Source organism: Elaeis guineensis, chromosome 11, assembly GCF_000442705.2.
Source record: "Elaeis guineensis isolate ETL-2024a chromosome 11, EG11, whole genome shotgun sequence".
Classification (NCBI taxonomy): domain Eukaryota; kingdom Viridiplantae; phylum Streptophyta; class Magnoliopsida; order Arecales; family Arecaceae; genus Elaeis; species Elaeis guineensis.
This window is the reverse complement of record NC_026003.2, coordinates 4,855,493-4,868,858: the sequence shown is the minus strand read 5'-3', so window position 1 is coordinate 4,868,858 and position 13,366 is coordinate 4,855,493. Positions and strand designations below refer to the sequence as shown.

The 13,366-nt window shown below is 35.5% G+C and overlaps 1 protein-coding gene across 1 annotated transcript; it reads left to right on the top strand.

Moving 5' to 3' along the window:
* Window positions 1–1,374: 1,374 nt before the first annotated feature.
* On the top strand, window positions 1,375–12,860 carry LOC105053701 (histone-lysine N-methyltransferase ASHH3). The gene is made up of 12 exons (XM_010934955.3): window positions 1,375–1,545; window positions 1,787–1,916; window positions 2,432–2,543; window positions 2,839–2,938; window positions 4,320–4,398; window positions 4,531–4,702; window positions 4,776–4,856; window positions 4,963–5,140; window positions 6,399–6,426; window positions 6,587–6,680; window positions 12,318–12,369; window positions 12,478–12,860. The coding sequence occupies exons 1-12, from the start codon at window positions 1,534–1,536 to the stop codon at window positions 12,541–12,543; spliced, it is 1,104 nt and encodes a 367-aa protein (XP_010933257.1). The 5' UTR covers window positions 1,375–1,533; the 3' UTR covers window positions 12,544–12,860.
* The last annotated feature ends 506 nt before the right edge of the window (window positions 12,861–13,366 follow it).

Below are 13,366 nucleotides of genomic sequence, written 5' to 3'. Positions count from 1 at the left end.
TACTTAAAATTACATTTGTATTTACAATTATTTGGTTATATATGGAAAGAGATGTGGTAGCACTGTCGATGACTATGCAAGGTTATCTATTAGAGTAGTGAACTATTTATTTTTTAAAAATATTTCACTAAGAAATAAAAAATATTTATCTTTTTAGCTATCATATAACATATAAAACAATATAATTTATAATAATCTTTTGTTCTATAATAGTTATCATAATATTATTACTACCATTAACATTATGTTACTATATGATAATGTACTTATTATACTATAATATAAGATATATTACATATACAATATAATGACCATAATGTTATAATATAGTCTAATATAATTATAATGTTTTTATAAATTGTCCTTGAGGGTATGGAATTATAATATTGTCTTGTAACTACTATAGCATATTACCAATTTAATAGCATTTCATTTGTAATATAAATATTTAGTAATATAATATAATGAAATACTTTAAAAATAATTAATCAAATAATAGGACATATTTTGTTATGATAACCATTTGACTTTATAATAATTCTATAATAATAAACATAAAATAACAATTATTAGATGTTATATTTATAATAGTTATTATATCTTATATTACAATTGGATCTAAAATAGATTATTATTATTAATATATATTACTAAATTTATTTAATATGATAATACTATACATTTATTTAATAAAGTTTATATGTTAATGTTTCTACAATCGTAATAGTCAATTGATATTTAATATGTTAGTATTATACAATATAAGTTGCAAATTAAATTAATATGGCGAAAGGTGAGTGGATATAGGAAGTGAGATAGGATTTGCAATAAGTCTACAAATTCAATAGATTGGACTAGCTTGATGGCAAACACAAATCCATCTAAAATTCTCTATCTCTTGATCCTAACCCAACTTGTTCCTGTCTTGAGTTTGGGAAAAAAATAATCAGTGCGAAGGAGAAGGTTTGAATGATTGGGGTCCTGGGTCGGCCAAATCGATTGGGGTTGTCCCGAGCCTTTTTTGCTGACCAAATTTGTCCCAGATGATGTGCGGTCAGGAGTTTGTCAAGTCAGTTGATAAAATACAAAATAGATATCGCATCGAGCCTAACTCGGTTTGCATTTTTGATTTGCACCTCAGGCTGCGATTAATGCCGTGGTCTTTTTTTTTCCCCCCGCAATACCAAATATTTTTTTATAATTAAATTATAATTTGTGATTGAATCGTGGGCAACCAAATAGCTGCTGGTAAATTCGACGTTGAAATTAAATACGATTTTTGTACCCGGCAAAAGCTTGCATTTCGGGATTTAATAGGACCCGACCCGATCCGATCCGACACGAGACGACCCCTTTTAAGGTAAAGAACCGGGTTTTGGTCATTTTGTTGACGGGGAGGAAGAAGCGGAGGGCTCCTCTCTCTCTCCCCGTCCATCTCATCCGCGTCAAATCCAGTTCTTGCTCAGCGACTGCACTATTCTTCATCTCCAATTCGGGCCTTTCTTTCCTTTCTCGCACCGCATCACCCCAGCCATGAAAAAAAGAGTAAGATTCTTGCTTGTTCTTTTTCGGTTTTTATTTTTTTAATTTCAAGATCTTCTTTTGTCCCAGAAGTACCACCTCTCTAATCTTCTGCAGTGAAACTAGTTTCCTGTTAATTTGGTTGTAGTCCTTTCAAACAAAGATTTGGGGGCTCCGATCCATTGATTCTCTCTCCTCATGTGAATCTTCCTCTCTCTCTCTCTCTCTCTCTCCAAATCTCACTTTGTTTTTTCGGGCGGCGCAGAGCGGCGGCGCCGGACACGCATTCCATCAGCTTCTGCAGCAGCTGGGCGATGACCCCAACCCCCTCGAATTCCAGCTCCCGGACTGGTTAAAGAAGCAGAAATCCATGCCCTACACCTTCATAAGGCGCAGCATCCTTCCCTACGCATAAATTTGTGCTTTTTTTTTTTTTTTTTTGGTTCTTTGCCCTGCCTGGGTCCTTTCTTCCTTCTTACCGTAAAAAGAATGCTGTGGATGCCATCACTATCATCCTGTTGTTCGTTTTGTAGGTTCCTGATTCTGAATCCCATTATTTTCTTTACTTCCATGTGCTCGCAGGGCATGTGTGCTTAGCTGATTCATCCAGCTTCTGCGCCACACAATGACATGCACCCACGCGCGCACACTTGCATCTGTAAAACCATGACCACAAGAATCGAGCCTTGCCCCATCTATTTTGGGTTGGCTTCGTAGTACCTCATTCGCCAAGCTTGAATTTTGATCCATTTCGTAGTTTGAAAAATACTTTTTAGGACTTGTTTGTCGGCCTAGAATCAATTATCGACTTTCTTAATGTTGGCGTCTGTGTGGTGTTACACACTTATAGCAGTTATTATTTCTGGGTGAATTGGAATAAGTATTTGTTGATTCTCTTGACTCTGCAAAGATGTGTATCTCACCAAAAAGATAAAAAGGCGTGCTGAGGATGACGGCATCTTCTGCTCCTGCAGTCCTTCTTCTGGGGCATCGGCTGTCTGCGACAAAGATTGCCTATGTGGGTACGTGAGTTCTTCGTCGCTCGTAAATTAACATAGGTGCAATGCAAGTGCCTTATTGGAAGTTGCATAGTTGAACGCTTGCTTGTCATTGATTGATCGTGGGTGCTGCCTTTCTTGGTCATGCTGAGATGTCTTTAAGGATTGGTGATTATTGTTATTTCTGGAGCATCATGTGATGAAGAATCTTGTATTTTTGGGTGCTCAAGGGGCTAAATCTATGTGTTGGAGGCTCGATGTCCAACCTACGTCCATTGCTTTTTCTTGACTTTTTGAAATTGAGGCTTTCTTTTTGCAGAATGCTTTTGTCCAGCTGCTCCCAAAGCTGTAACTGTGGAGACTTGTGTGTTAACAAACCATTTCAATATCGACCTGTAAAGAAAATGAAATTAATTAAGGTATGAACTCGAGCAAATGACATTCCTCTCTACCTTTTATCTACTTTTTTTTCTTTCAAATTCTGCTTATGCTTGGGTAGAAGCCAGGTGAACTTTTTTTTTTATCCTTTCCTCATTTATTATCAGCAAAAATTTCCTCTTAAAAGTGTCGTTATGTTACTCAAACACAAGTACAGTCAGCACATTATCATGGCTGTTATTGTTGTTATCATGACTTAATAAATCATTGCTAACACAAGTACAGTCGGCACATTATCAGTAAATGACATAGTGATATACCAAGCATATAGTTAGAAGCATGAATCTGATTTTTATTTTTAGTTTTTTTACCAGACCTTGTTTGGTAAACCCAATGATAATTTTTGTTAGGTAAACCTAATGATAATTTTACCTTTATTTTGGGATAGACTCATGCAAAAACTAGCCTTTTTTTTGTTGAATTCCAGTGCATGGAACTTGCCTGTTCAATTGTCTTTGACGAAGAACCAGATGGGACTTCCCATCTATCTCAAGAAAGCTTGCTAGTTCTGTTCCCATATTGACAGATATCTTCTTTTTTGTTCCTTTTAAGCCCAAGTGTAATATTTGTGCCCATCATTTTTCTATCAATAGAAGGTATATCTTGTAGATAGGAATGTGGACTAAGCATAGTAGCAGATGGACTTGTAAGACGAGAAGTTTTGTGATTGAATCTGTTGGGGAAGGTGATTATCTTTCAGTGTTAGTACATGATACTTTTGAACCTTGATATGATCAAAAAGTATGATGGTAGTTACTGGTTAGAGAGTGTGAGAAGTTGAAGAAGGTTTACACAGATGTCCAATATGCTTCCTTTTTTTTTTTATGTAGTTCACTGTTTCTGTACATGCTCCGCATGGTCTGGAAACCTCTACTTAGATGTGAGTCCTATAAAAATGTAGATGTATTGGTTAGTTTTCTTACAAGGTATCGCATGAATTCCACATGCTCCTTAAGTTTCACTCTCCAGACTAAGTCTTCTGCAATGGAAAGCATCTGGTAGTAGAAGAAATGTAGTATGGTTGTCAAATTGTTCTTTATGGCAAGCTGGATAGTAAGTAGCTCATATAATTTTTTTTTTTTTTTTTGAGAAAATAGTGCTTGTGATAAACTCTTATTCCTATTGTAAGGCCACTCGCTTCTTGTTGTAGTAGTAAATGCTGCTATGCACTTGGTTGCTTGCTTTCGACAGAATACCCAATTGAAAGATCTCTCCTCTTTGTTAATATGAGAAACTAGCAACTTTACTATTTGATTGGAGGATGTAACAAAATGGATTGCAATCATTTTCTTAAGCTCAGTATAGTATCCACAGATTGTAAGTGTACTTTTTGTTTATGTTAATACTATCCATGTTTTATAGACAGAGAAATGTGGATCGGGGCTAGTAGCAGATGAAGATATAAGACAAGGAGATTTTGTGATTGAATATGTGGGCGAAGGTAATTATTTTAAACCAGTGTTTTTTCTGAAATTATTGAGTATGAAAATCATGTAATACCTTACGTATGTTTTTAAATTACAAATTGTACTCTTTCTTTCTTTCTTCTTCTTCTTCTTCTTTTTTAAATCAGTTATTGATGACAAAACCTGTGAGGAACGGCTGTGGAAAATGAAGCACTGCGGCGAGACCAATTTTTATCTATGTGAGATTAATCGAGACATGGTTATTGATGCCACATACAAAGGAAACAAGTCTAGATTTATAAATCATAGCTGTCAGCCTAATACAGAGATGCAGAAATGGTTATCCCCTATCTTTTTTATCACATGTACTCATTCTTAGTGATAATCATGTCTTATATGATTTATTTTACAGGACAATTGATGGTGAAACTCGAATTGGTATATTTGCAACGCGTGACATAAGAAAGGGAGAGGAACTGACCTATGATTATCAGTATGTGCACCTTGCCATGGTTTATTGAAGAAAATTTTTTTACTACATGCTTGTTCATATTCTTTCATGTTTCTCAATAATCTAATTTGTCCAAAGTGATCTGCAGATTTGTACAATTTGGAGCAGATCAAGATTGCTATTGTGGTGCTATAGGTTGCAGGCAGAAACTGGGAAGCAAGCCTAGCAAGCTTAAGTTATCTTCTTCAGATACTGCTTTGCAATTAGTTCTTTGTGAGATGGCGGCCTCATCTCCCACTGTGAAGGCTCTTCTTTATGGAAAGGATGTAAGTTATAATGTGTTCATGCTAAGAGATGCATGAGGATCAAGGTGTCACTTTTGACTTGATTGTTGCATTTAGCCTTATCTAATAGTGATTTTTGTGTGAACTTAGTTGACCTGAGACCCTTTGATATGATATTACATAACTAAGGACAGTTCCTGAGAATGAATGAAACTCAAATTAAAATAACTTAGAGCATAACGTTGACCATCACAAGGACTAGACCTTTTTGTCTTACCTGATTTATATTAGCTGGATGGGTCAACATATGAGTCATCAAAACTCAAGAATGGGCAACTTGCTCTCACCCTAAAGTTGACCTTCTAATGCTGTAGACTCAATAGGGAAGCCACCCATGGAACCTAGCATGTCGACCACCAGCGATAATGGCTATATTGTTTCTTGTGCAATTAAAGCTTTTGCAACAAGGCATCACTTGAAGTTGGAGGAAGGTGGAAATGTTGCTATAATGTGTGTCATACTAAGAGATCCATGAGGATCAATGTATCAGTTTTTGTTGCTTTTAGGTTCCATTTAGCCTTAATTAAAGTGAATATTTATGAACTTAATTGAGACCCTTTAATGTGACATTGCACAACCAAGGATGCTTTCCGTAAATTATTGAAAATTGAATCAAATAATTATGAGAGTTTAGGCTATCCTTGACCACCGCAATGACTAGGCTGTACTCTCTTATCTGATGTATATTGGTTGGATTGAGGAGCCAACATAGGAGTCATCAAAGCTTACCAATCAACAATTTGCTTTAAACCTAAGGTTGATCCTCAATGCAGTGTATACTCAAGAGAGAAGCTAGGAAGATGACTATATTATTACTTGTGCAACAAGGCATCAATGAAGTTGGACCATAGTAGAAATTTTGTAACTTAGGAAGCAATGCACCTCCCCCCATCCCTGGGCTCACCTTTGTAACCAAAGGACAAAAGCACCACATACAATGCTCATGCTGGTTGCTGTTTAGCACTCGCCAAACCATGTCATTCATGTGTCCAACAGCATGCAAAGGCTTGTAAAGATTAAAATGTGTCCATGGCAGCATTATCAATCTGGGTAGGCATGCCCCAGCATTGGCCAATGTCGACTGCTATGGGGCTATGCAATGATATGAGTATGCACACTCCCGTCCTGTAGTTTGTCACCAGAAGTGTTCTTTCAGTCTTGAAGATAATTTGACTTTACTAGTTTTTCTCTTAAATCTGATGAAAAAACTTTACTAATTTTCGAAATGTTGTTTTGGTAGGGTTTGCCAAATGGAAGATCTGATATAGGTAAGACACAAACTTTCTAGATTATAACAACTGTATTATTTAGTTGAATGTGGTTTTTTATCTAAAGGCACATGGTTTTGAGATTGAGAAGGTTGTGTTAATGATTATTGATTTTCCTGTGATTTATTATTTATGGTAAAGCACTATTTTGGTCAAGCAGGAAGTTCACATCTTTCTGTTCCTTTCAAAAAAAAGAGCAGCTTCCAGAATTGTATTGGGGAACTTGTGCGAATATGGTCCCCTCTGTATAAAAGGTATCAGAGAATCTCTTTCTTTACTCTTTTCATTTACTTCAGACATTACTAGTTGCTGTTATGGGGAAATTTTAGCTACATTTTACCTAGTCATATTCATTACTTATTCTTGTTCAGAGAAATACCATCATAAATAATTCTGAGCATCATTTGTGGATGAATTTACTTGAATTATAGAACAAGTTCATGTTTAGTGTATGTTTGTTTGAGGCTTTGAGCAACTTCAAATTGCATCAAGTGCACAGAAAATATATTCTTTAAATTGTTATGATGAACAACTTCAAATTGTTCATCATAACACACTTTGATTGATACTATCTTTCACTTGAAGCATGGCATTAAAATTTTTTTCAGCACCGTATTATATATTCTTTCTGGTTGCAAACATGAAAATCAATCTATGCACTTAATAAGATGTCAAGTGCAAGAGACTGCTTCTTGGAACTTCTTTGCTATAAGCTTAGCATGTAAAAAAGAGTCATACATTAGTTTAAATGTGTTGCAAATGCTCAGCTGAATTGGAGCTACATGCCTTTTCTGCATGTATGATACTTGTATGCCTGAGCATGCAGGTGGCTGCATGGGAATTATCATAGATATCAACTCTTTTCCCAGCTAATGGATGTTGAGCACTTTCATAAAATTGACAATTAGTACACTAACATACTACCATGTGTATGGTCTTATGTTGCAATAGACATTTATCTGTAGTGATTGTAGAGTTGCAACAGTCTTGGACCTGACATGACATTAGCATTTTTTGCCATGCTGAAATAATTCAAGTTGCTCCATGATTATGTCAAGTTGTCAAACAGAGGGTCGGCATTTTGCGCATAAACTTAGGAAACTCTCTAACATGTTGACTAATATGGTTATTGTATAATATTTGCTTGAGATGCACATGTCATGAGTTCAAGCACGTTGTTTTTTTTTTAAAAGCATGCTTACGTGCTTATATGTTTTTTTTTTAAAAAAAATGCAATATTATTCAGTAATGAAGTGCTTTGCATTTCTTCCCTCTTTAACAATGTGGCTTTCCATTTCATCCTCTCTACCAATCTTGGGTCGACTTTTGAGTAGACTGTCACGTACTACATATTTTGTCAATGGAACTATTCCTGCATCTTACCCCTTGGCGATCCAGTTTCCTAGTTATTCTCCTTCCTTTCATGTTGTTCTTTTAGATCTTCCACCCCCTTTTTTTTGAGCTTTCAGCAGAAATCTAAGGCATCTTCTGCCAAGTCCTCTTCTACAGTGTTAAACATGCCATTTAATATGGTTTTTCATTACTTATTTCCTTTTATGATGCTACTCCTAATGCTTCCTATTATCTGCCATTCTTAACTATATCCCCCATTGTTCTATTATAATGTTGTCATCTTTGAAACAATGATTTAATTTATACAGGACAGTACAAATTAGATTTATTAGCCTGACTATTGTTTCTTCTAGAATGGCTTACGTGTCATAAGTACTTCTCACTCTCATCCTCATTTTTCCAACTTTGACTATTGTCTTCATTTATTTCTCTATTATGATGTAATGGGTACTAATTCTTGGTCCTGTTTACCATTATTGTTCATTTTTTCTTTATTTTCATTTTTTGGGAATAAAATGCGTTCCATGTGGTCTAGTCAGTTCTACAAAGTTCTGGATATGTCAACAACATCTGTCCTCTTTAATCCCAATGTAGCATTTGATCTTGTCTCGTCATTCAAGATTATATTATTGACAAAGCAATGCAGCATTATATTGCTATATGATTGACAGACAATTCATAATGACAAATTTAAAGAGACATGAACTAAGGTTTTGAAACTTGGTGTCCACCCACTGTCAGCAACCTTTCTGCAATTGCCTCTTGGACTTGATATTGCTTCCTTATACATTTCCTTGATATTCTAATTATGCTGTATAATGCACCTGTTTTCATTAGGGCCACCATTTTTAATATGCTTTGTTTTTCATGCACTTTGCAAGTTGATAAATATCACGTACAAGTTTCTTTCCTTCTCTAAATCTTTTCAAATACCAAAAAAGACCACAGCAATAAGCAGTGGTAGATCCAGAATTTTCTTCTTTTGTTTTTTTTTTTTTTGGTTTGGTGGGGTGGGGGGGGGGGGGATATAAAAAATGAACAAAATTCTATAATAAAAAAACCAGTTTAATGAAAATTTGAAGTATGATATATATTGGAGTTGTCCTAACCACTAAACCATTTCCTCTGTGGATGTTAAAACAGGATTGATAATAATGTTTATAGATTTAAATCAAAGCCAACACTTTCTCATTTGATATCCCGCCAAAAAGGTAAACTCTAATGAAGGGTGATCATATGGAAAAAAGAAAAACAAACAAACAACTCTGAACATTGACTTATTTAAAGAATAAGAAGCACCAAAGGGGGATCTAATTAACCATTCATTGTTTGAGCTATGTAAACAGATAAACTAATAATGCATCTTTACAATAAAAAAAGGCTAGAAATTTTAAAATTCTCTGTGAAGAAGAGGCATAAAAACGAGGACATTCATCTGTTCCTTTTTTCTTCCTTCTCTCAAAGCTGCTTCTGTTGATAACTTCTTTAAAAAGATAATAAGAATCCTGCAGGGTTGGATTGCTTAAATACATATACATACTAAAAAGAGGCTCCTATATTTCCTAAATGGAAGATTTCTTCTAGATTTAAGTGGGAAGTTGGGCCCCTAAGTAATTGGTTTTTAAGAATGTTACCGCATCTCAGAGTCATTTGTTTTATCCTTTTATTCCTTTTGGTAGAATACCTCGCCTCCCTTCAGTGGTAGAATATCTCACCATCCAATGGTACATGAGGAGTGGTTTGCAAGTGATTATCTTAGAATGAAAACCGAAATGGGATAAAAGATTTCATATGTGATAGAGGAAATATTTAAATTAGCAAACAAATAACAGCGTTGCAGAAATTTAAGGATCCAACCAAATATAAATCCAAAAGAAAGAAGGATGCAGAAAAGTTAGGGGGAGGGGGGATGACATGGAAAGTCTCACTGGGGTCAATATGTTTCCCTGATTTTAAAAATAGGGGATGGGGGGTGGGGTTAGAAGTGGTGCCCCCCTAGCTCCCTCGAATCCACCATTGACAGTAAGGACACCGTGTGGTCATGGTCCGTTACATCTATCTCCTTTTTTTTTCATTTGTTCATATTTCAGTTAGTTATTTTGATTAAGATGTTACTTTTATATTTATTTCACATTTAATACACAATCCATATACTCCGTTTCGGTTCCATTGATTCTTAGACCTTCTCCATAAGCCCAATTCAACATTCTATACACGTCAATCACCATGCTAATGAATGACATGTACCATAATGCTTCCTAATACCAAAAGGTAATTCATCATCACAAGTTTAAAGAAATAAGGGCCTAGCCTGTACTCAGCTGGAGGTCCACCTTTTCATAGATGTTGCTAGAATTGCTTCTCAAATTCATTAATTCTCCCTCACTCTTTTCCTTCATTTTCTCTTGTTTGCCTTTAGTATCTATTCCTTCTTAATTTTCATCCTTTTACATGTGCTTTCTTTTGTCATTTATCCTAGTCACATAAAGAAACTGTGTAAATTGTCGCACTACTTCGAAGGCTTTGTGTGTGTGTGTTATATACATACATACATACAGTACACACATGCATACATACAGTACACACAAACATACATATACACACGTGCATACATACATATACATACATGCATACATATATATATATGTATGTGTGTGTGTGTGGGTACGTACGTACATACATACATACATACATATCTTTGTATATGCATGTATATATATATGTATATACATACATACATGTCTTTGTATGTGCATGTATACATACATATCTTTGTATATGCATGTACATACATACATACATACATATACATATATGTATGTATGTGTGTGTGTGTGTGTGTGTGTGTGTGTGTCTGTCTATATATATATATATATATATATATATATATGTATGTATGTATGCATGTTGTGGTCTCGATCATGCCTCCTAACATACGTGCGCCCACACGCATACACAGACATACATACATATACATATATAGATATAGATATATAGATATGTATGTGTGTGTGTGTGTCTATATGTACATACATACATACATATGTACATACATACATATGTATGTACATACATACATATGTATAGATAGATAGATAGATAGATAGATAGATATGTACGCTTGTTTGTATGTATGTATGTAGTGGTCTCGATCATGCCTCCTAGCACACACGTGCGCCCGCACACACATACAGACATACATACATATACATATATAAATATAGATATATAGATATGTATGTATGTATGTATGTAGTGGTCTCGATCATGCCTCCCAAAACACACACACACATAGAGACATACATACATGTACATATATAGATATGGATACATTGATATGTATGTATGTTTGTATGTATGTATGTAGTGGTCTCGATCATGCCTCTCAACACATGCATATATAGATATAGATATATAGATACGTATGTATGTAGTGGTCTCGATCATGCCTCCCAATAGGTATCCTCCATCTCTCTTCCCTTTTTTTTTTTTTTCTTTCTTTTCCTTATACCTTCCTTTCCATTCTTTCTTATTTCTTTTCTGATCCCTTCCTTTTTTCCTTTTGTTTCTTTCTCTTTCCTTTCTTCCTGGTTTCCTTTCTTTTTCTTCTCCCTTTTTCTTGTCTTATTTTCTTTTTCTTCCTTCCTTTGCTTTTTTTTCTTCATCTTTCCTTCTTTCTTTCCTTCCTCTTTCTTCTTCTCCCTCTACGTAGATGGGTTCCAGAGTTCCGGCCCCATCTTAACCCTTTTTCTTACGGGAACAGGATGGGATGATCGGTATGCCTCCCGTCCTACTAGGACATAAAACGTTGGTTGACATCAAGTACTGGCCATAAATTTTTTGGTTAACAAGGACTAAATGTAAAATGAGTGTTAGTCCAGAGAGAATCCTAATTTCACAGATGTTTTATATTATTATTATTATTATTTTGGATTTCCTGTTCTTACCCAACATAGGGAAAGTTCGCTACAACTATCCACCCTTTCTGACAGGTGTGGTGGGATATATGTTCATCATCCAAAATCATGGTGAGCACCACTTGCATACCTAAGGCTGTTGCCTTGCTGCTTTTGTCACCCAAATATTTATGGTATTTTCAATCACGGTTCCTTTGGATTGCTTCTGCTGTTAGACTAATTCATCAAGGAGGTGCCAGATGCATCAATATTGAGTATATGGCATTTGCTTGGGACACAGTATTGTGTTGGAGTGGTCAAAATTGATGAGTAATGTCAAAAGCTTGCACAATGATCCCCTACGACAGAATTAGTTCAGGGGATGATCATTTGATATTTGGTATACCTCTGATACCGGGTCTTTGGACATGAGTTGATACATATCACTTTAACATTCTATGTCTAGGGTATTGGTCATGGTATCAATAAAGCCTTAGTCAATCTAGTACTCATGTTCAGTATCTATACACGGTTACATTCTATCGCTTATCGAGCAGTACCATTAATGTGCTTATGCTTGCTCGCTGCTAAGCTTGTTTCATCTTTGCTCGATATATGAAGCTCAAGCATCAAATGTTGCAGGTACTACGGGGGAGTTATACTTGAATTCAACTGTTGCTCCAGAAAACACACTGTGAGAGTTACTTTTTCGTATTGGAATATCAATTCATATAGCAACTATCAGACACGTCTGAAATATTTGGAAGTAATAGAATAAACTGATCTTTATTTTCTTTGGCAGATCATTACAGAGGATGAGCAGATTGAAGTTCTTGACATGTCAAAGGAGGACTGGGATCTTTTATGATATTTTGATGTTATCTTGATAGTATTATGTTGAAGTGGTTTAAATGTGAACGTTATGCAAGTGCAAAATGGAAGTCGTCAATTTGACCTTAACATGCTATGTATGCAAAATGTCGAAGTCCTCGGATCACTAGCTTCGATACCTGGATCTTCAGAAACCATTGGAATACCTTGTCAAAAGCAGCTTTTAGGTATGGATGGATCACCGTCGTGTTATCACAAGGGTAACAGTCCTGTGCATCTTAGTACGAGACAGTGATAACCCTGATGCCAAAAGTTTCTGTGTGCTCTCTAGTAATGCAGTTTTTAATTCAGTAATACAGCTTCATCTGTAAAGCTGAGCAATTTGAAAACTTTCCCCAAGCAATTTGTACAGCTGTCAAAATGTCAGAGCTTTAGATTTTCATTGTAAGGAGAGAGGATATTGCTCAGCTAACTACTTCATTGCATCCAAAACTGAACCCCAAGCTTATGCCATTATTTGTCCAGACTCCAGAGCACTTTATGTGCACAAGTTAGAAAAAGAGGCTTTCATCATTGTGTGATCTAGGAAAGGTAAGACATATGCAACCTTCTGCATGTGGAGAAATGGTTTCTGTATGTCTAATCCATGACTCTCGGATCATAACCATACGCCACATCGGTTCTCTATTTACATATGTAACATGCAATTTGGCAAATTGCATCACTGGTAAAATTAGTGGAAAGTCAAAAGAGAGACTTATTAATGATTAGATCAAACAAAACCTGATTAACCTGTTGAAGCGAAGCTGGTCACCGGCCCTTTATTTGCACAAAGATAAACAAGGAATTTAAACAAGATA